Source organism: Cimex lectularius, unplaced genomic scaffold (assembly GCF_000648675.2).
Source record: "Cimex lectularius strain Harlan isolate CLEC.00 unplaced genomic scaffold, Clec_2.1 scaffold179, whole genome shotgun sequence".
NCBI lineage: Eukaryota > Metazoa > Arthropoda > Insecta > Hemiptera > Cimicidae > Cimex > Cimex lectularius.
In genome coordinates this window covers 498,458-523,041 of record NW_019392757.1, presented here as the reverse complement: position 1 = coordinate 523,041, position 24,584 = coordinate 498,458, and the positions used below count along the sequence as shown (strand labels likewise).

Sequence of the window (24,584 nt, the reverse complement as noted above, 5' to 3'; positions counted from 1 at the left end):
TAATTGTTGAGTTTCGGGTTTTAATTTTTTTCGTATGGAAAGGATTTTCAAAGTGTGTGAAAAAATGAGGAATTGCATTTCAAACAAAAGTTGATCAGGTAGTTTTTAACGCACCAACTAAGCCATGGGTGTCTCATGGGTGAGTATTTGCTGTTAGCAGTTATCGTTAATGACGTGCTTAAAATGTGATAATTTATGTTAAATCTTTCTTGTTAAGTGTATTGTTTTGTCAGATAAGAATGTATAAAACAGTCCTAGTATTTTGCAAATTGAAATAGCTTGAAGTTCACCTCGGTAGATGCTGCGCACTCATGACATGTGGATGAATCCATCATGTGTCCGAGTAATGATCCCAATGTGAGTCATCAGAAACTTTTCCTCTTCTTTTCTCCTTCCATCACCCTCCCTTTGCGCGGCACCGACCAATCTCACAATTGAACTGAAAACAAAGCTACCCAACTATTAATTGCAATAATTGATCCAGGGCGTAAAACAATGCCATAATCCAGGGGGTTGGTGGGCATTGTCACGGGGAGGGAGTGGGAGGCAACCCCGGCCACATATATACTCTCTGCCGGTAGACCGACAGCGCATTCTGCTGCAGGACACGACCATGATCACTAAGGTAAGTGAAATACAATAGGCATGACAGGTCTCGTCATTGTTTACTAATTCGGCAATTATTCAAATACGTCGAATTTGAATTTTTCGGTGTTCCAATCTGACGTGGGATATGATTTTGCCAAAACGCCATGATGAAAATTCTTAAGACGAAAAGTTATTGTTTTTAATTGCCTGGTACGAAATTTATCTTTTTCTCCTTATGGCTATAGCGTGTCGTCTTCATTGCGACGAGTGGTAAATTACGTAGAATCGGATCGGGCTCGAACTGTGTCTCTTGTAATCAAGTCGTCTTCCGAAGAGGTCGATGCTCCCAGAAATATTCACGTCGGCGTCCTTGGATGTTGCAGATAGCTTCATGTCGTAAAATTTTCAGCAGTCACGGAAACTAGATCACCACTGTCTTCTTGCCGAGGTTAATGCAGAAAGTCTAACTTTAATATTCCAGATCGTGATAGATAAAGTTTAAACACTATCTTTTACGACAGACCCCCTGCTTCTGTTTGGACTAATAGTCCGATAAACTGGGAAAAATAAAATAAACTGGAAGCCCGCCAGGACCGTTGTCTACGTGACTGGAATTCGTATTAGGGAATCTTAAAGCCTCACCGAGTTAAACGGGTCAGCAAAGTCTTTAATGCAATTACGATTTTCAAATTAATTGTACAGTAATAAATGTGCAACTTGGTCGTTTCCGATCATTACGTTTTGTCTATGTTAACTTTTTTTGGTCAGCCAAACTATGAGGAATGTATGAAAATACTTATTGATCACTCTACAAAACTCAAGAAGAAATTTCAAAAATTAATAAACTCGTTCTTAACAAAATTTAAAATTTGCCTACGTGTTCCTGTAATTATAGTATAACTGAAGTTTATTATTTTTGATTCCTACTTAATGTTAATGAATTGTTAGCTCACCTCATAGGTAGACACCTAGACATCATAGGTACGTCGGTACATAAGAAAAGACATTTTTAGGTTACTCCAAGTCTTAAGTTAAAGATTACTTAGTTTTGATAAATAAAGTTTCATTTGTCCACATTTCATAATTTGAAATAGTTGATTTATTCCTGCCCTGCCGATTTATTTATTAAGTACCGTCACTCTTTCAGCCACGTTATTATTTGTTCATTTTAGGTTGAGTACTAATAAAATTATTGGATAGCAAAGAAACCTACCTAAAATTACTTTAAAGTATTACTGTAAGCAAAACAGTACTACCGTTCTTTTTATTAAATACCATATGACTTAATATGTTTTATATTGTTAATACAACTACGAATAATGTATATAAATGAACGTATTTATTAACACTACAATTTTACTTAATGATCGTAAAAACAAAACATAAAAATAATTTCAAAACATTTCCTTAAAAAGTATTCAATGAATTGTACTAGAAGTATTAATAGTGTTACGGTAAATAGTAATAAATAGACAAAAAAGTAATGAGAACGTATGCGTAACGGTATTGGTAATAGAGAATGATGTTTATGATACAGAAGATTTTGTAATTAACATTCCTAACATAAAGAAGCTTACAAGGAAAGATTTGGCCTCAGGCGGCATGATCTGTTATCTGTTCTTCCATCCGAATAATTGAACAGCCTCACACCCTTCCCTGTTGTTTTTTTATCTGCTCTAAGACTAATCAATGGGCTAAATGGAAACCAAAAACGTGTTCTTGTAGGTAGTACTTGCGCTTTTGGGGCTGGCCTGCACGACCGCCTTCCCCAGTACGTACCAGGAGCAACGGCAGTTCTACTACCCGCAGCCTCTGCCGGTTCAGCAGCAGGTGCTGACGGCCTACCAAGTGCCACAACAACTACCTTATCAAGTCCCTGCTGCCACCCAGCTTCTTCCGTAAGAAAAAACTTAATGCTATTAATATTATATATTTTTTAAAGAATTATTTATTGTAGTGTATTTGGACGCGACAGTATTATCGTCATTTTGAAGGGATTTTATAGGAGAAGTTTGTTTGAAATATGACAAATGAAATATAAAGGGTATACATGTGTGTGTGTGTTTAATTTACGGATCTGCCAAGTTACCGGCCACTGATGTCTTATCCTGACGAGTAGTAGGTACTGGTCTCTAGCATTTGTGTAGTACGATACATCTCTTTCAAGCCTACCTAATAGAAACAATCGCCCATTCAGTTTACTTTTATTTACACCGTGTGTTGTGTAAAATTATGTGTTGGTTTACCTGCAGTTAAAATTCAAATATAGACAGCCAAAGCTGTCTGAAATGTAAATTTCAAAAGGCCGTAATAGAATAGTACCCAGAACTAGGTCCATAGCAAGATTCCAGTGTACAAAACATCAAAACGTGGGCTTCTTTATCTCAAGAATTTAAATTTTAAATAGCTTACCTTTGCACAAAATAGCTTTTTTGCACTCATAGAGGTTTCGCAAACATTTATAATCTCACAATTTTTAAAGATGATGATGGTTTTTAATGATAACAAACGTAAGTAATCCAAGTAGAATTTTCATCTTCCAAATTCTATTCTATGAACCACGTAGCCCATTCCAGCCCGCGGGCGCAAGTTTATTTTATTTTTTACTCCTTATTTTTCATGGTTACAAAATATATAATATACTTGGATCCGTACTTTTAATTAATTTCTTTTGTATGGATCGAAAATATAGAAAACCCACAACCACATGTTTAAGTTAACAGAAATAAATAAAGGAAGAGGGGAGAATTAATGAGTGAGAAAGAGAGAGCGAGAGAGAGAGAGAGAGAGAGAGAGAGAGAGAGAGAGAGAGAGAGTGAGAGTGAGCGAAAGAGATTAGTAAGCAAAAAATAAATATATTACGATAGAGTGAGAGTGTGTCTGAGTTGGATCTTCGAATTTAATATCGGACGACATGAAGTCCACAGCTTTTTGTATTTCTGTGTATCTGTGTCAGCTCGTTTGCTATTTTGTCTGGCTTTTTGTAGATCTAAGTTTTAGTAATCCCATTCAACTCGTTGTTTGTCAATTTATTGAGTACAGTGGTAGGATTGTAATGCAGAACACCACGTATTCTTTTGTCTAAGGTGTATGAATGGATTTCTGACCGTTTTCACAGTCAATTGACCGTTCGTAAATAGTGCAAGGGCAAATTTTTGAGAATTTTTAAAGCTTTCAGATATATTTGTGAAAACAAAGCATTGTTAATGTAAAATAAAATCTGGTATCAGTCAATAGTCCATATATGGTTGTTCTTTTGACTTTTTGTTTTGCAAATTCGTTTAATAAATAGTTTAATGAGTACTTTTTATATTGGATATTACGCAATCATGATTTTTTTTAAATAGTCACGTTTTGCTGATAATATTTCTTCTATAACACAGTAAAACGAATGTTTAGGAACAATGTAAACACAGGAATTCGTTACGGCCCACACCAATTGGTGTACGTCGTGCCTGCTGGAAGCCAGGTTATCTTTGACGAAGAAGGAGGCCAGGGAGGACAAGGAGGAAGCGTCATCGATGGCGTCGTGAACTTGTGGAATGGATTCAGCAGCTATTTTCCCAATTGGGCAGGTGGTGCAGAAAAGCCTACTGAAGGTGCTACTGGCGCTACTAATCCTCAAGAACCATCAAGTATGCTAAAAACAACTAAAAATATTCGATTAATATTTCTGTTGAAATCTCATTTGAATTTGTTTCTACCTTACATAATTCTACATATACGAAATAGTTCCGTGACTGAGTCACAAACCAAATCCCTGGATCTAAAGGGCTGAAATTTCGACGGTGCATTCCTATAATGGCATGGATAGCTACTAAGAAAGGATTTTTTTGAAATTCCATCCCTATCTTCTGTATATATAAAACAGTTCTGTGACTGACTGATAGACAGCACACAAACTAAACCGCTGGATCCAAAGGGCTGAAATTTCGACAATGCATTCCTACAATGATATGGATAGCCGCTAAGAAAAGGTTATTGAAATTCCATCCCTATGGAGATCTTATGGGCAATTGTTTACCATGTATAGACCGAAGTGAACTGAAGAAGTGACGAATTTGAGAAACGGGACTATATTAGAAAGCCATACTAGCACTTTGTATCGCATTTGAAAGGTACTTTAAATAGAGTTCCGTATGGACGAAGACAGGTAAAAGCTAGTAAACAAATAAACATGAAATTTCATATATGCTAGGGATAAGGATTATAATTAAATATGCTAGGGATTGTTAAATATGGCTACAATTAAATACACAGGGTGTCCCGTGAAAGACGTTAATACTTCAGGAGGTTATCCTACATAACAAATTGGAGTTAAAAACCTTAATTGCCAAAAGCCTGATTTTCAATTGTGTTCGAGATATTTCACTTTTCTGGTTAATTCGACTTATCACAATTTTGTTAATCCTACTTTAAATTTTATTACACTAATGGAAAGAGCATTGAAAATCCTATGAGATTTATTAATTGTAACCTTAAGCAAACAAAATACAGAATCATTTAGAAGATAAACTGCTATGTTTTTACGAGTTTCCAATGTTCTTGACTGAAGTATAAGTAATATTTTCTTAGTTCTGTACATACCGATAGATGTAGAGCTTGCAACAAAGCTCCTAATAATGAACAGCAAACAAATGTACTTAATTTCCCAACGGTCAGTTATCACCCATTTAAAATTAACGTTTAATTCTAAAACCTTTCGGTTACAAAATTATTAAGATTTTGAAACTTCTATTAAAAAAATAATTAAAGACTCTTTGGTACAAAATTTAACAAAAGAAAAAATAAAACTTCAAAAAATTAAATTAAATATTCAAAAAGTCTACCTTCTTCAAGAGAACAAGCCAGTCATAGTTTGCTGACAGATTTAACTACACTCAACCTTTTTGCTTTTATTTACGTGCAATTTTGTACCATGTGTGTTTTTGTTTGTTTTATATTACTTTCATTATTTTGTAACCTTTTACATACTTCAATTTGACATGCAGGATAACCCCCTGAAATATTGACGTCTGTTCAAGGGGGTGTATAAGCTTGTTGTGACCAATAATGCATAATATCTATTAATTTTCAAACATTTTTATAACATAGCAATAAAATATATTTTGTCGTTTAACATGCAGAGTCTGTTCTAAAATTCATTGAGATGTTACAATAATAATCCTTTTTAGCGCACGTAACAAATATTGTTCCAAATTTTCTTTTAAAAATTTATTTTTAATTATATTGCAGTTTAAAAAGTTTTTTTTTAAATCGTATTACAGGGTGGATGTTTTGATTATCACGTGGGTTGATGCCGTTAGAGCAATCCGGTTGCCCGTACCGCCTACCGGGAATTGCCATCGAGGTTAAAGTCCTCAAAGGGATGCATTAAAAAATGTTAAATTAGTAAATTAGGCAATTTTTTGATTGGATCCTACTTAAAAATTAGTTTTCTGTCCCAATCTCTTATTGTGCGTAAATGCCATAAAAATTGAAATGATTTAAACATATAGTATCAATTCGTGGTTGTAAACCTGGAAAAATATCAAACTTTCGATTTTAAGTAATCAATTTTCATTTTATTTTAAAACCGGACGGAAAACAATGAAATACTATTTCTCGATCCGTTGTCATTTGAATTGTCTTTTTAATAAGTGGTTTGCTCTTTTTTTTTTTAAAGAAGAAAAGCCAGAAAAGCTGGAGCAGAAGCCACCTATGCCAGTAGAAGCAGAGAAAGAGCCGGAAGGCGCTAAGAACAAACCGAATCAGCAGACCCAACAGCAGCTCCAGCAGCAACAACAGCAGCTCCAGCAGCAGCAACAACACCTCCAACAGCAGCAACAGCAGCACCTGCAGCAGAGGTATTATCTTTTCGGACAGCCTCAACCGTACTTCGCACCAAGGCCGGGATTTTCAAGCCCAAACCAAAACCAGTTGCACTACAGAAATCTCGCTCAGTTGGGAATGGTAATTGTACAAAAGGATTTCTATTGAAAATAAAAGTTAAATTTTTTCTATACCTTCATGAAGTAATGTTTTTTTTTAATTGCCACTTAACTTCAAAACCGTGGGTTAGAAGCTAACAAAAAAGAAATTTGATTAATTCGATGGGCTTTTAGCGTGACCAGAAACCCGGCAGTGCTGCTCTTGGATTTCAAAAATTGTTGCAAAAAGGCGGAGAAGAGGCAAAACAGCCCAACGCCAACGCAGAAACTACGACCACCGAGGCTTCCAGCAAAGAACCCAGTTCATCGGTTTCTCCTTCCGTTGAATCCCCTGTTGAAGAACTCGGTAAGAAATGGCAAAATATCTAATTTAGATATAGGAAATCAAAGTTTTAAGTTAAGTTAGTTTATAACCAAATCGAAAATCAAGCAAAAATCACGAATTTTTTCGTTTCAAATTTTAATGTTGAATTTTACACATTTAAAAGTTATGGAGATTGGATAAATCGTGAGCAACATGAACATCATTTCCAGAAAAAACAATCGAATTTATTGCAAGCTTTAGAAACTTGATATAATATTGCTTGATTATTTAAATTTTAAAAAAAGTTTATGGGATACCAAGTGTTTAATGAACTGTTAGGGAACATTTGTCCAAATTGTTTTTTTGAATAGTTTAATCATTTTATATGAGTAATTTGATTAATATTTAAATCTTTAAATCGCTTCAACATTTAAGAAAAAAATACTACTTACAATTCTTTAGTATATTTATTGAAATTTTACTCGATAAAGAAGCATATGTTGTAGAAAAGTACCGTAACTGCCGCAATGGACTTATTGCACTTCCACAATCACCAATCAATACGGATTTATAGGAAATAATCCTTAATTGTCCAAATTTTATGGATTTACAACAGCGCAAGGCGTTTACCTTTTTTTCTACCACAAGAAAATAATTAATGGTTCAATTCAAGTAAGAAATGCATTGTAGTAGGCAAAAAAAGTTGAGGTAAAGAAAATATTGATTTAAAACAATAAACAATAAACTGAACTATCTATTTACAAGGACAGATTTTTCAATTCATATCGGATTTGTTGCCACGTGAGGGTGAGGTTCTATCATACGGTCAATTATATTTTATAGACTCCCAAAGCTAACTCGATAACCGTTCATGATACCCAGAAATCCCTAGACCGCGCAGTTTTAACAGCCCTCTGTGGCATTTTGGCTACAACCCTCATGCTCAAACATACATGGCTGCAACTGAAACAATGCAAGACGAAAATTTTAACTTGAATACATTTTGTTTATTGTGCAACGATGGATGTGCGTAGGTTTAGCAAATATAGAGCAGAAGAAGTAGCTGGAATTTTTCATTCTTCAGAAAGCGAACAGCCAGTTCATCGACATATCTTTCTGCACTATCGTCAAAGCTGTCAAAGTTAATTTGTGTTTTAAGTTCTCACCGTGATCCCATGTTGTACCTTTTATCGGTCACTGTGGTGAGCCAGGATGGGGTCCAAAATGACCCATAGTATGAGAAAACAAAAACGTCGTGAACATCCAATGTTACAGTTCGCCTGTTATCTATCTGCTATTCGTAATCCGTTCTCCCACGTTCATAAATCAGATCGTTCCATGATTCCGATTATAGAAGGGAGCTATTGCCCCAGCAGGGCAATGGTAGGAAATAGTCTTTCTGTGAAAGCATTTTTTGAACAGTAAAAAAAAACTGCTTAAAATTTGGGTTTCCAGAGAAGACTGTAAGGAGAAACTACTACTTTATTCGTTCTTTCAAAGATCGCGCTTTAAGCTCTAGGGCATGACAAATCTAGCACATTCAATTTATGGTTATGTACTTCTGTACAAATACCCATGTTTATGCGTTTGTTTTAACTAACAAAAGATGCCAGTTTAAAATGATTATAAGGTTTGAAAATTATGTATTGTGTGATAAAAAATTAATGAATTTTTTTCTGTATTTAAAAATAGATCGTATTACATACTCATAAACAGAAAGATTTGTTGATTATCTTAATAATTAATCGTGCAGCTACATGCCACACAACGTTCATATAACTAACAGTTCGGAATATATCAGGGGGACAAATTAATAATAATTAACTGGATTTAAAAGAACATAAGGTAGGAAAAATAATAAATATTTAAGTAATATATGAAACCAATACTCAGTCAACTATCAAGTATGCACTAATAAAAAAAGAAATTTTCAAAGTCCAAGGCTGACCATTAACGAAACAGAAAAGTAAAAATATTTCTGTAGGTGTTTCAATTTTCATACTTTGATGGCGTAGGAAATCCTGTTTACCGTGTTTTCTTCTTTTTTTAATTAAAAGTTACTTATCATTGACATTGATTGCCTCTTATTAAGTGCTTAAGTTGAGATGAATAGTTTAATTTCTTGAGTATAAATTTTACACTTTTTTTTAATATCAAAACGATATTTTTTTGTTTTACTCACTCACGGCCCGTCAAGCATTAAAGGTAGAATTATTATTTTAAAATAAATATTTTTATTGGGCAAAATATACCAATTTTATAGATCACATATAAACAAAGTTAACATTTTTAATACAGTCCTTTAGTTTTTGTTTTGATTTGTGAAATTTATATTTGAATTGGTTACCTCGTATTTGAACAAGACTTTTTTTGGCTACTTTATCGAAAATAAATGATAAATTAACAAGTTGTATTTGGACTGTGTCCAGTGGAAAGTTGCCCTTCGGAAACTTGAGTGTATCCACCCTAGGTGGGTGGATAGCCATCCTTGAAAGACCCGGCCCAAGAAAACAATTTCCATTAAATTCGTAGAAAAAAAGGAAATTTTGTAGGCGGTGATCTTTTTATACCAAGCATTTTATTTGTAATTTACTCGGGGATTTTTAGACATTAAGAAAACCGGTTGACATTTAAAAATAGCAACTTCAACGAAACGACTGTTTATTTTTTTTATAATCAATTTTTCAGAAAACTTACGGTTCGATTGTAAAGTTTAACCTGTTATGAACCATATGAATGTTTAACTATATGAAATAATGGAAACAAAATGATAATTATTTTATTTTGCTTTTTATTTATTTTTTAATAATCTTAGTAATCTTATGGTCTTTGCATACTAGCCAAGGAATATGTCCTTTCAAAATGTAGGATTGGAATATAAATTATAGTGTTAAAAATTTCAAGCAATATAAATAGAAGTATTATCGTCAATATTTTTCTACAATTAACCAAAAATCTCCCTTCAATGAATTCAGTTTTTCCACAATATAAGCAAACGTTTACCTTTATATATTACAATTATTAATGCTAGGTGTTGGTCTGCGAGTCGGCGAACTCATGCTAAACCGGCATTGTATCCGTCTTCCCTCGCTTGTTTGTAGAACTACTCAAACGCGTTTCGGCATTGCCCCATCTTCAGTGAGGAGAATTACAATTATGCTATATAAATAAACATATTTTTTTTCACTTCAGTTATGCTTTTACTATTTGACAAGTGAGAAAAATGTGTAAATTTTTATTGTTCTTCGTGTAAATATAATTAAGATGAAAATTGTACAACTTTAACCCTTATAATGATAAAAATTATTATATATTCATTAATCTGACATATCAGGAACAACTTATAATGGTATACATTTTTGTTTTTGATGTCGAGCAATATTTTTAAGAAGTGACATCTGCTCAATAAAATTGATTTTAATTATCCAAAGAATATTACATGTTAAAAGGTCTAAATAACTGCAGAAAAATATATGTAGATGTAAAGCAAGATAATTTAATTTAATTTATATAATTCATGACATGATTTCAAGCGCGTTTTTTTAAATAATGTACAATTCAAATTTCTATTTAATGGTAAGTATTTTATTTTTATTATCGTTTATATGTAATGATTGTTATGTTTCTCCAAGAAAGGCCATTCAATTCAAACTATATATACTAAGTACTATATTCTCTCTTTCATACTCTTTGTAAAAAATTTACATATCAAGTTTCATGTTTATTTTTGTTTCAAATACTTTTTGGCATATTTTACTTGTATTTTTGTGTACATTTATGTATTGTATTTTTTGTTGTTGTTGAAGGACCGTCAATTGCCCAGGCGAAACCCCAAGCCGTCTCCGTAGCAGGTCCGGGTGGAGTAGCTGCAGCAGCTCCCGTCGGAACAGCAATCGTCGGCCCAGGAGGAATGGCCCTTTCTGCCCCGATGGCCACTGCCGTCGCTGGTACGAAACCGGGAAAACCCCAGGACAAAGTCAGGTCGTACTTCCCCAGGACGTCTTTCTATCCTTACTAAGCCGTAAGAATTCTTGGAGATTCCTTGCGCCTCATCCAACGACGATTGGCGAGTGACGCGATGAATTCTCGACAACCAACGAGTGCCAACATGTCAACCCTTTTCAAGCTAATTTATTACGTTTGGATTTTCTTTTTTCAATAATAAATAAATTAAATTATATCAATTTTTTTATTACAAGTACCCATACTATAACCATAAAATAGTAGTTATGAATTAAAAAAGGACTGACAACGTCATGTTTTTCGGCAAGTAACTAAATAATAACTAGCTATTAAAGAGTAAAGAATAATATATAGTACATGTACGTATTACGTGTGCAATGTTGAGCTTATATCGATCAATAAAAATAAAATAAAAAAGACTTATGGAACAAAACTTTATTATCATAACAATACTCGATGATACAAAATATAAACTGGGCAGATAATCCATTAAAAAATCAAGACAAATTTGTACAATTTTTGGGCTATTTGTTGTTCGCCCTTGATAATCTTTTCCTGCCGTTTGCTGTGGGCAGACTGGTTTTGTTATTTTTCCATCATTAGTTGTCTATTTGTTATCTCTGGAGCTTGTCATTCTTGTTCAACATAAATATATCAAATTTTTTGTTTGAGAAATTATTTAAACGAATCCTTAAGATTAATATGTTCTCATTTTAATTATAAAATACTGACATTATTTCACCATTGCAAACCATCGAAAATTTTCAAAATGTACGTTAATTTCTAGAGTTTAAAAATTTTAAGATCGATTTATAAGTATATGAACAATTTTAGCTTTGTTTTAACGTGAAATATTTGAGCGTCATTAGTTGCAATGATTCAGAATTGGATTTACAGGAATGTTGAAAGGTGAGGGAGAAAAAGTTTAAAGAACGTTGGGATGGGAGAAAGATAGATAATAGATGTCTAGATATGATAGATAGATATATGAGAGAGCTAGAGAGAGAGAGAGAGAGAGAGAGAGAGAGAGAGAGAGAGAAATAAAAAGTGTATTGTTCGAATAATAACTAAGTAAGAGAGAAAGCATAAGAACCTTAGAAAAGAAGAAAGAAAAAGAGACAGAATTTGTTATTAAATGAGACAGAATTGATAATTAATTAATAATAATTAAAAATGTTCAATTTATGAATAAGCGTGTGTAGTAGAGAAACAGAGAGAGGGGATAGACAGATGAATAAATAGATACATAAATAAAGTTAGAGAGTAAGAGAGGGAGAGATTGTTAGATAGATCTAGAGAGTGAGAGAAAGAGGAGAAAGAGAAAGAGGAGAAAGAGACTTAGATAGAGAGGTAGATGGAGATAGGTAAGTGAGAGAGAGAGAGAGAGAGAGAGAGAGAGAGAGAGAGATTGTTAGATAGATATAGAAAGTGAGAGAAAGAGGAGAAAGAGAGGGAGATAGAGAGGTAGATGGAGATAGGTAAGTGAGAGAGAGAGAGAGAGAGAGAGAGAGAGAGAGAGTGTGAGAGGGAGAGAGAGTGAGAGGGAGGGAGGGAGGGAGAGAATAATAAAAAGTGTTTTGTTCGAATAATAACCAATGAGAGAGTTCTTGCATCTATTCAATCGTAATTAAGACTTCTTGATGCGAAATTCAATTTTCGGTCACTGATGTGGTTTATGCTTTTACTTTGTTATGCAATACATAAATGCATTTTAAACGTTTTATCTATTCAAATATATACAATACTTGGGCGCTAAGAAAAAAGTCATGAATTTTAACAACAAAATATGGACAATAAGTCTAAATTAAGTTGGCGAAACATTACATTACTTAAAATGCCATTTTTGCGTTAAATTCGCTTTTATCTTGTTCAGTTCCACCAGAGCTGGTTGTTACATATTTCCATAATCGCAAATCTCCGAAATTACATTCAATGTGACTGACGGCATCCGGCTGAAATCGCATGCCCAACAGTCGGACAAAGCAGCAGAAGTAACGAAATGTTGTGCAAGTAGACGTGCGGAAATAATTGGTAATGAAACCGTGGATCATTAGGGAAAAGTAATAAGTTCAAGATGGCCTGGTCGAATTTATTTTTATTAATCAATTAACCATCAATTGGGAAACTATCCGGGTGATGATAAAATACGTAGGCAAAATTAGGCAACAAATTCTACCTAGAAAATCAACTTTATAGATCAAATAGAAATAAAGCTAGAATAAGTTTAAAAGATACATTTGGCCATTTCGTCAGTTCAAATAAAATATCCATTTAACGAAGTTAATTGTTTGGTAAACTAAGATAAATTATGCATTTCTTTCACTTGTGATTAATTTCTGTTGCGATAGCATTTGCCTAATATACGAAAGAAAGTACTATTTAATGTTGAAACATACTTTCATACGATTATACAACAAATATTTACGCTGACATCATCAATTGTGTAAAAATTGTTTTAATATATATATATANTATATATATATATATGTTCATGTTCATAGTGGTGGAGTCAATTGTTAATTGTTCAAAAATGAAATTACTCACTCTTTAAGGAGATGTTTTCAACGATAAAGATGTGCTATATTGTCAAATGTAGTAGTTTATGAATACTAATTACTTTGTCTTACAAGGATGTTTCCAATATAATACTGTAAAGGTGACAATTGCATTGCCAATTAGGAAAAATCAATTTAAACTGTGCCACCATATGTCGTACAAGTAGTTTTTGTTTAACATAAAAACTTTGCAAATATTATATTTCATAAAATCTAGAAAAATTCCTGAACGAAAATTAAATTTGAAGCCATCCGTCGTTTAGCATTCGTTTCTACTGGACATATCCGTGTTGGGGCCTAAGCTTGTGTACTGGAAAGAGGTCAGTTATGCTTCTATAAAAAAACGAGTGTACATTTCATTTAATGCCCTCAAATACTCTGTGAAATTAGAAACTAGGAAATTCCATATAAAATCCAAAAATTTTAAGAGAATGTTGAATTAATTGTTATACATTCTTAATGAGTTCGAAGATCAGTGGTTAGAAATCTGTTATAACTATCTGGATTCTTTAACTCGCCCTTTTAACAGGTCGAAACGACGTCGTGCTCAAATTGATTATTCCTTCACTATGTTTGGACCTTCTAAAACCGTTATTTAATTACCTAAAATTACAAACACTTACTATTAAAATGTCAAAACTTTGATTTACAAAGGTATTGGCGATGACTTGATAGTAACTTCAACACATTTATCTTTAGCTACAACCTACCTAACTATAAAGATATATATTAATAAATTAAAAATAATAACTCAGCTAAAGACTTTTTCTGCGGAGAACAGTTCTCTTTGAGAAGCTATCAATGACTTTATAATCCACACTAATTTCATATCCAATTTTTCCCCCCGTTCGAATGACATATATCGAGAGATACTTTACGAAATTAAGTTCAAACAGGAAATGATTATCAGCTTGCTTTTAATAGAACATAACTGAGAAAATGAAAAATATTTACCTTTTTGTAACAAAAGAACTAAAATTAAGAAAACTGTTATTACATTCTTACAGATAAACTTAACTACCCATTTGATTGTCTTATTAATGTTTTTATTAGTTTCCTAAATAATCAGTAGATACATAAAATAAATTTTTCCATATTTTACTGTATCTTTTCAATACATCCCTTCTCGTCTTAATCTAGACAAAATGAGACCAATTATTATTATTGTAAAAGTTTAAGTAATATTTACTGTATCTGACTGTACCAGCTAGTTTTGATTTTATTTTTGAAATGTAATGACGGCATATAATGTAATTTTCCGTATGGATGTCAATTTATTCTTATAACATGGGTTCGTAAACTCCCAAATAAAATAATTCAGTTAAAGTTCGTTCAATTTGTGAGGAATAACAAGCCATATAAATGTTTTAAACAGTTCTAAATAGCTTACACATTTCTTTATTGATGTTACATTACGTTACATCTAGTTTTATTTTATTTTCCAACTTCTGTATATTGTGGGCTCTTTATCAACATTTTTACCCTAAGTATAGATATTTCTACAAGCCTGTGTTTTCATAAACAATCCATCCAACAAGCTGTTCTTATTCAGCATCATTGATAATAATAATAACATGTTGCAGTGGAATTTCCTGTTTTTAAATGCCGTGTAGTCGTCAGCCAATGGAATCCTCACATCCTCATTTTTCCTTCAGGAATTCGAATCTTATTTCCGTAACTTTTCTTCTTTTTTTAATAGTGTAATGTAAAAAAATACGCAATCTTTTTCATCTAATATTTTTTAATTTACATCAAACAACACATTTATAGGAGTATTTTACCAAATGGACTGTTGTGTTAGTGCGAAATTTTATGAACAAAGATAAACGTGGTGCCTGCTTATCAATAGAAACTCAGAATAATTTTTTACCTACCTATCACAATTTACTTCTATTAATGTCAATTCTCTGATTTCTGATTTACAAGGTATTGGTGATGATAGTAACGTCAACTCGTTTTATCTTTAGCTTTGGAAATACACAACACGACCTAACTGTAAAGATGTATATTAATAAATTAAAAATAATAACTCAGCTAAAGACCTTTCTGAGGAGAACAGTCCTCTTTGAGGAGTTATCAATGACTCCCTGATCTACATTTTAATTTCATATCCAAGTTTCTCCCCCGTTGGAATAAAATATATCAAGAGATACTTTACAAAATTATGTTCAAACCAGGAAATGATTATCAGCTTGCTTTTAATAGAACATAATTGAAAAAATGAAAAATATTTACCTTTTTCTAACAAAAAAACTAAAATTAAGTTATTATTTATTAAATAATTATTTTCTTTGCTTAAATGTATATTACTTACTTTTTATATATATTATACTTTGCTTAATGGTTATGTTATGAACACGTAGTTGTATGCCCATTTGGCTATTAGTTTATCTATATTATATTCGTATATGTGTTAATGATAAAAACAAAAACTGATTTCGAGGTAACTTTCACACTTTGCTTTTTGGTGCCGAGCGGGTTTAGAGAAAATAAACTTGGCATATAATGGGTGTAAGAATTTACAAAAAAAAGCGATTTCAGGAATTTGTGGCGCCCATTTTCACATGTTTTCACGGCTGTCAGCTGTCCAGTCTTTGGCTCCAGGTATGATATTTCCTAATTAAATAAAAAAAAAAAAACGCTTCCCGTGTTTTCGAGGCGCTAACAGTCAATAGTCGCAAAAATTATTGAATAGGTTATAGTTGCAAAACTGATACGATATAATTGCAAAAACTACATAATTGGTTTCGCTGATGTAAAGATAGGAAGATACAAAATTCACCGTTCTATTTTTACTATAGGCAGTAGTGGTGTAAGTAGGAGAACGAACTACCTGCATGTGGCGTGATCGATGAGCATTGTACTAAGCCAAACCATCAGAATTAGGAAAAGTACTCCAAGTGAACGTTTACTTAATGTACAAAGATAAAGACTACAAAATCTGATTTTTTTACATAATCAATTATAAATTATGTAAATATTATTAAACATTATTTTACCGAACTCTGTAAGTTTCAATTAAATTGTTGAATTGCTTGTGGTTTAAAATGCCACGAAAAAGTCAAAATACTGCTCATCTCACAAATTTTGCCAAGAGGATTAAAGATGAAAGACAAAATGAAACAGAAGAAGAAACAGCACAAAGAAATGATCAAAATATATTTCATATGTCACACTCACATGCTACTGAATCATCACATCACGAAACACGGAATGAACCAAGTCGAGTAAGAATTGGAGAGTTAAGATAATTTTTTCCCTATTGTTATCGAAATGAACAACATGACAATAGTCGATTACGCATGCAAATCAATAGATAATTTTATAGTTAGGGTGTGTATGGTTGTTTTTAGTAACTGATTGCGTTGTGGGATAATATAACCTAGCTGTTTACAGCCCCGAGTTTTCTTTTTTTTATTAAGGTTTTGGTCGTTAATTACTTTTCGATATTAATACAGGTGATTTTGTTGTATTATGAAATGAAGTTTTGTAAGTATACCAATAATGTTTAATGTACATTCTGACTTTTTGACTCTCTGTTGTAGAATTTATTTTACTGTTGTTTCAAATATTGTTTGTAGAATAATATTAATACTCTTACTAAAATTCAAAAGTAAGGTTGTGCTAATAAACATATACCAATGATACCCACAGAATTGCCTTTCCAATTCAAACGATTGCAATTTCCAATTAAGCTGGCTTTTACAGCAATGATGAACAAATCACAAGGTATTCTCATGGACAAGTTGCACGCTCCAGGAACCCAAGGGATTTGCTGTTCGTATGTATGGTGAATGGAATCTCAAAAAACATTGTATATCCTATCCTTTGCAATGAATTTAACACTGAATACAACAGTAATCACAAGATAATCCAAACCAAAAGTAATATGTTAATATCTAATATGATGACTAAATACAACCATTTATATCAAACATTCAATTCTGTTAATTTAATTTACACATATGCTCGTATCTAGCAATAGCATATGTATACTCAAAATAATGTGTTAAAACTGGGCACCGCCGGGTTATAAAGAAATTTAAAAATTTGGCTTTGAATTTAACACATAAAACTACCATATTGTAAGCAAATTTTTTAATGATACGTTTGAATACTGATGAAATTCTAAAACTAGTCTAATGTTTTATCCGGGACTACACGATTAGGTCGTAGTGTAATTAGATTTGTAGGACAGGAGTGCCATCTTTTTGTTCTGGCACAAAAAACTTCAATTCACGATGTGAAATATAAAAAAATGTTTTTTCTTTGAAAAATAAAATAATTGTTTTACCTTTAAAGTAAGAATTTACTTCAAAACATAATACAATCAAATAGGCTTGTTAAAGAAAAGAAGTGGCGCATAGATTATTCCAAGTCGGTCAGTGCATTCTGAACCTAAAATTACAACTATCTGTGATTCTCTATTTCCTTTTGAGGTTTCCCAATAAGACAATAAATTCTACAAGAAAGCGTCTTGTTTAAGAATTGTGCATTGAAAAGGTTAAATAAATAAAGCGTGCCAGTTTTGATTGAAATGTCATCACAATAAGGTGAATATTAAAAAAACAACAATTATTGCTTAATGAATGACTTTGAACCAGAGAAGTTATTTCCATAGATACACAAGCCATGTTTGCTTTAGTAAAAGTGCTGCCAGTCTCGTTGGTAAAAAAAAGAAGTTGTTGACTCCAGAACTGAGACCTTCGTGACCACACGGAACGTTTCACTTGTAAAGGAGTCTCGTAATAGCAACAATCACGTTCCAATTTATATTGCTTCAAATTATTTTTGCCTTGTGATGCTCACTAATGGTACAGGACTATCATACCATTGTGCCATTATACTTATTTACTTAACTAACGTGTAAAAGAGGAGCCAAGGATCAGGGATTTGTTTAAATCTTTTGCGTTTTCTTATGACAACTGAAAAACGATAGTCGGGAGAGTAGAAAGTCTCCTGAAGTTAACAGTATTTTAATTGCCATTCCCACAATTGTCAGAAAAACTTAACAAAGTCTATCTACGTCTTTTTATGTCTTTGCAATGGCAGCGCAATTTATGCTCATGTTTGTGCCTTTCTTACTGTACATCATCTTACACACAAACACATCAAACGATATGGGCGAAACTGACCGGACTAACATTTTTTTCCATGGTCCAGAATCCACATTAGCGTTAGGCTCTTTGTGGATTCCAGTTTTATTAGGATATTTAAGCAGTTCCTTTCGTAGTTTGCTTGGTCATCTATTAGTATTTTTATAGTTGCACCCTTGAGATATTTGTTGTTTACTTCATGAAAATATGTTTCTATGGCTTGAATATTCGGCTTGAAAGATGGTTGTGGTAAGTCGACTGCCACGTGATGCTCACAGTTAGGCTTATTCCCGTATTCTTTCGTCCCCAAGTTAACTTTTGGCTTAGCAGGGGCAATCTATCCATTGTATAGATGAAGGTTTCTATTCCTTTATCGGAAGCCCCAGCTTTAATCTATTCGTATGAAATGTTATCAAATGCCCCCTTCATATCGATGACGCCATAAAAGCAATTTGTATATTGTTGCTACTAACATTTTAGAGCTTTTGTTAGCTGTAAGTTCACATTTTCGTAGCTTGATTGCAGTTATTTACTTATTGCCAAATAACAGAGGGATATTCAGATTTTTACAAATCAGAAACGCCTATATACAGGTAGAGGTAGATTAATATAGTATTTTTACAGTAAAATAACGTTAAAATCTCATATTTTACAACATTAATGAAAAAAATGTTATCAGTCTATTTTATTAATATGATTACATAGTAGCATTTCTCACAAATATTTGTTGTGTCAGTATGATTATATAATCATACTGACGTAAACTAGCAGAGATACGTTTGTTTTATTTTTCGCTTGAATTTTACCTATTTACTATGTAATGGTTCTTTGGTATAATTATTTTTTAATTCATTTTTTGCACTTTGAATAAAATTTCCATAAATCTTTCTTTATTATTTATACTCTATTTCATTAAACACAAGATGAAAATTAAGAAATCGTTTTATATGGGAATATATTTAACCAAAAATGGGTTAAGTAAACTTTTTAATTTTAATTTGCTTCATCTAATTAGCTATACAACATTAGGGACAATTAACAAAGTCAGTATCGTAAAACTTTATAGGAATATAAACAATAAAGACAATTGAGCATATTACTTTCCATCAATCGTATCAGGAATAGATATAATAAAATGTTCAAAATTTAAATATTACAATGGTGAATGGGTGGGCATATTACTTTCCATCAATCGTATCAGGAATAGATATAAAAATATTAAAAATTTAAATATTACAATGGCGAATGGGTGGGCCCATAAATTAGCAATTTCTTATGTTGAGGTCAATAAACCTTGATCTATTTTGAAGGAAATTTGGATCTCATTTTGCAAACATTTCCTGGTAAGATTTTAAAAGTTTTGAACTATGACGAGCATTCTGGCCCTATCAACAAAATGACGCATATTATTTCGAATTTATTTGGAATGACGTAGATACAGACCGTGAAAATTTATAAATTATTCAAAAATCATCATCAAAAGAAAAATTGTTTTATAATTGTAAGATGACAAAATAAATAAATTATCCAAACGTCGAAATGTTTCATTCAAAAATGTTTTGTCAGCGGTGCGATCGCCTTCGAACATTCTCGTTTTTTTGTCCTTTATCTTTCGAACCATTCCACTTCAGAGTATGTTTGCGTGTTCTCCCTCGTGTTCGTTCCTCCTGTAGATACTGGTGAAAGTCAAATTAAACGTGGTGATGGTCGTTTTGTTTCTGGTACAGCGTTGTTTGTAATACAATCAATTCATTTCTCTTTTGTGGGTTTGGGGCAGTAGATTATTTGGTTTTATCTTCTATCAAGCGTGCAGTAAATAACTTGTGTGAATTACAATTCGCATGTAAATTAGTTTTCAGCTGTTAGTACAATGAAAAATTCTAAAATTAAAGATAGGCATGCTAAGTAAAAAAAATTGTACCAAAATATCTGCCTGCTCTATTACAGTAAAGTTCCAAGAGTTTTACTGTAAAATTATAAACAGAATCAGTATCTTTTGATAAAAGCACTTGTTTCAAAAGATACACCGTTTATGATTTTTTTTGCCAATACCATATTTAGGAAGTTACGACGACGAAGAGAATTGGTTAAATAATTATTATGAAATAAATACAAAATATTTTATTTAAACAGCTTAACCTGCTTAAGTGATGCAACTGGACTGTATTCCAGTGAGTCAATGGAGGAAGCCAAAGGGATTAAGATTATGCTAATAATAAATACAAACGCAATATTATGTTTAAAGCATTTAACATTTCCAAGGAATTTTAACATCATAGTATCAACCTAGTATTTCATATATTACATTCCTTGTTGTAAAAGTATTCGTTTACTGCGTTCTACCTTGCTATTACATTTTACTGTACCTTCTCAAACTTTCTTTGCAGAAAAAAAAAATCACGGAGATGGTTCTTCGATATAGAGAAGAGGTTTGTCTGTGCAAATACAATTTTCCTATCTACATTTTCAGAGTAATGTACAGCTCTTTAAGTAGAAAAAACATTTAGGTTTGCATCAAATAATATTGTCTCATCACCGAACAAAACTGACTCTGGTTCCAATGCTTGAAGAAAACAGGGATGTTCTATTATATAAACTAAACATAGGTATGTAGATTGTGTTGAGAGTGAATGTAATTATTAACGTAAATGATTGATATGAGAGGGTCGATGGCGGAATATCTAGTACCCGCTCAATTAGGTTAGATGTATAATATGTAAAAACTTGTGTGGAGAGTGAACTGATTTATTAGCGTGAGTATGTGATGTGAGAGGGTCGATGGCAGAATATCGAGTACCCGAACGGCCTTTAATTAGGCTATTTGTATAATGTGTGTATGGAGGAATATTGAGTACTCTATCACCCTAATTGAATGAATGGTATGTAAATAGGAGTGAATGTATTTAAAAATGAACGTGGGTACGAATGTGTTTGGAACTGCTTGGCTCGTCTGAATTGACCTAGCTGTTGACAGCACCCGAGGTGGTATTCTCGAGTCTGCCGGCGATTTATTGTAAATAGCAAAAGTTGAATTTGCCGGGGGACTACGAGAATCCATAGGCTCACTCAGCACATGCATGAACGTACATGTGCAGATTTGCGCCCATAAATCCAAAATCCAAACAATTGAATCTGGAGTGTCTCAGTTCAAGTTCTAGTCCCAATTTTTTTATATGAATTTTTAAATGCACTCTCAATAGTTGACTGTCGAATTGTGTAGTACTCTGTCAACGTATTGGGTTGTCCGGAAAATAATGCAGGATTTTAAGTTTTCATTAAAAAAAATCTATATAAAATATTCTGTTTACGTTTACAGGATACTCATTTGNAAATTATTTTGATTAAAGAACATTGCTTTAAAGTAACTAGTTTCTTTTTTTTTGTTTAATACCAAAATCCTGCATTATTTTCCGGACAACCCAATAGCACTGTATTGCTAATCGTGGAGGGTAAGTTCTGTTGCAAACAAAATAATTCGTAATCTTCATAGGATTATCAACTTTCGATACAGATCGAAACTTAGGTTTAATACTGCAGTATGATACAATTCTATTCACCAGAAGATACTTTTGAAGAGACACTATAAGTATTTAAAATTCTAACGTTGCATGGCCCAGCAGTGTAAAATACCTCGGTGTACACCACAAGTTCATACTGAGCTTTAGTGTTAACACATGCAAACACAAATTTTTAAGACTAATCACATCCTTAAAGTGTAGAACACCAATTATTTTTTAACATGAACTTTTAAATTTGCGCTAGGTAAAGGAAGAAACCCAGAATAGAGAACTAGTTTTTTTTGTACCTCGTCGAATTTAAAAATACTATTTATATATGTATTTAATTAAATGAGCATTTGATTAGTTTTAAGTTTTGTTATAGATAATTTTATTAGGTTTCGTGGTCCGCATGACCAAATAAATTCTTTTCAATTAATCAAGGTTTTGGTTGAGATAAAAAAGTCAGTGTCACACGCGGGATTCGAACCCACGACCTTCGGCTAAATACGCCGCTGCTCTACCACTTGAGCGATCGTGACTTTGATCCACTCCAACAGAAGTTAGTGGATCGAAGTCACGATAGCTCAAGTAGAGCAGCGGCGTATTAAGCCGAAGGTCGTGGGTTCGAATACCGCTTGTGACACTGACTTTTTTATTTTAGCCAAAACCTTAGTTACAGATAATTTAAATTTTGTCACTGTTTTTGTCAATATTTAATATATTAGTAGTGTTTTTAAAAAATATGTATATAAATTACTATTTTTTTTTTTTTTTTTTTTTTTTNTCCTCGACAGCCACGTCCTTTCACGCATCACCTCTCACGCTAATAAATACATTCATTCTGGACAAGCCACTACACTTCGGAAGTATAGTACCAACGAAATGCCAATGGCCCGTCCCTCTCATCATACTACAAATATATAACATATCTATACTAATTTGGTGGGCCTGTGGGTACTTGATATTCCGACACAGCCACACCCATGCATACTTCGACATTCACGCAAAATATGTACAATACAAATACATATTATCATACAAATTACTAGTTTTTTAATTGTTTTCTCCTCTGTCACATTAAAGCGGCCTTATTGTGTAAAATTGTTGCATTAATTCTTCGTTTTATTGCTGTTTAACCACAATAAATTATACAGTATTATTCGGACTTTCAACCCGACGTGTTGTCATTCCCCATGTGCTGACCTTAGTGTCTATACATCAGGGAGTTCATCCACCCAGCTAGTATCCCCCTTAAGCCAAATGCCAAGGATCGTATTTTCCATGCCAATGCGAGCTATCGGCAGCTAGGTTATTTCAGCCCCAAACGCATGCAAACTATAATCTAGCCTAACTGAAAAATCAGTCCCACAAATAAATACATTCATAGATTGCACTCATTCTGTTAAGTGGAGGATATTCAACCAACAAGCATGCATAAAAATATAATCTAACTAAATTAGGGTCGATGAGGTACATTTATAAATATTCCGCCATCGACCCTAAACACATACACTGCCTGAGGGGCGATGGTGACATTATATTTCACCATCACCCCCCCCATCACTCACACTAATAAATACACGCAAACAAATAATGACAAAACACATAGAAATATACAATAAAATACTCCCACGTCCTATAAAAAACTGCACAGGGGACCCAGAAAACGACTGCCATGCTCGAGAACCATTCCTAAACTCGGCATGCCTACACGCCTCAATATGATGTCAAGACATGACCCGCCTCTATTATGTGGGGCACATCGAGCAACTTTTCTCTGCGTAACCCCTGCGCGGGCGTTGTACACAATATTATTATACTTGAAATAAGATCTTTCCCGATCATCATGATTCGCTTATCCTCGGTGGGTTAGGGGTCAGTCAGGACCATTTCGGCTTTTCACCATCTTCAGGGAGTTTCCAATCTGCCTTTTCCTTGTTTTACCTCAAAATGCTCAGTCAAAGGTAAATCCTCATTTATCGACGATAACAGTAACAAAAGAAAAACGTCAGATAAACTTAGTAAACATGTTACATATTATATACAGTTTGTAAGCCAGCAAAATCAATCAATTAAGGCATATAATTGAACTTAAACGATACATTTTATGTAATTTGGTCGTTTTCGAACATCCTAGCCTGCCTATCCTAGATGTATTGATGTGTCAAACGGGTTTCAGCACTTCGCCATCTTCATATGCTTGTCGGAAAACTGCTGCCCTTGTTTGCCAGAAATGCCGATAAACTTCTGACACAGCAAGAACAGGCAGACCAAGATGATCGGTAAGGATCAAATTACAGGTTCATCACCCCGCAGACCACACGAAGAAGTCTCACGATTAAACGTGCTGTTCGATCGCCTGGCTGCGAGAAATACCATTTAGTTATTGTTGATGATCATAACGTTCTGGATGTAGCTCAAGCGCGATTCACCTTCCGTTTTTCCGAAAGGGTTGACATTTTTAGAAATAACTTGAGAACGGTTGCTTAGATCAAAATTGTTCGGTTGTTGAAAAACTAGACAAATGATAAACTATTACGTAGGGGTTTTTCCCAAAAACGCCCGATCAAAAATAAATAAAAATAAAAAATAGGGGGAACATGAGTTAAACTTACCCTTTATAGTTTTTGTGTTGCACTATCATTCAA

General features: G+C 33.1%; 1 protein-coding gene across 1 annotated transcript; it reads left to right on the top strand.

The window, feature by feature from the left end:
* The first annotated feature begins 588 nt into the window (after nucleotides 1-588).
* LOC106671040 (alpha-protein kinase 1-like) lies at nucleotides 589-11,006 on the top strand. The gene is made up of 6 exons (XM_014401800.2): nucleotides 589-625; nucleotides 2,314-2,486; nucleotides 3,988-4,223; nucleotides 6,254-6,540; nucleotides 6,693-6,864; nucleotides 10,629-11,006. Exons 1-6 carry the CDS (start codon nucleotides 614-616, stop codon nucleotides 10,838-10,840), a joined length of 1,092 nt encoding a protein of 363 aa, XP_014257286.1. The 5' UTR covers nucleotides 589-613; the 3' UTR covers nucleotides 10,841-11,006.
* The last annotated feature ends 13,578 nt before the right edge of the window (nucleotides 11,007-24,584 follow it).

Bases quoted from the DNA above. Each gene is read 5' to 3' on its own strand.
- LOC106671040 (XM_014401800.2), top strand. The intron at 2,487-3,987 runs GTAAGAAAAAAC...ACGAATGTTTAG, and splicing joins GCTGCCACCCAGCTTCTTCC to GAACAATGTAAACACAGGAA. The intron at 4,224-6,253 runs GTATGCTAAAAA...TTTTTTTTAAAG, and splicing joins TAATCCTCAAGAACCATCAA to AAGAAAAGCCAGAAAAGCTG.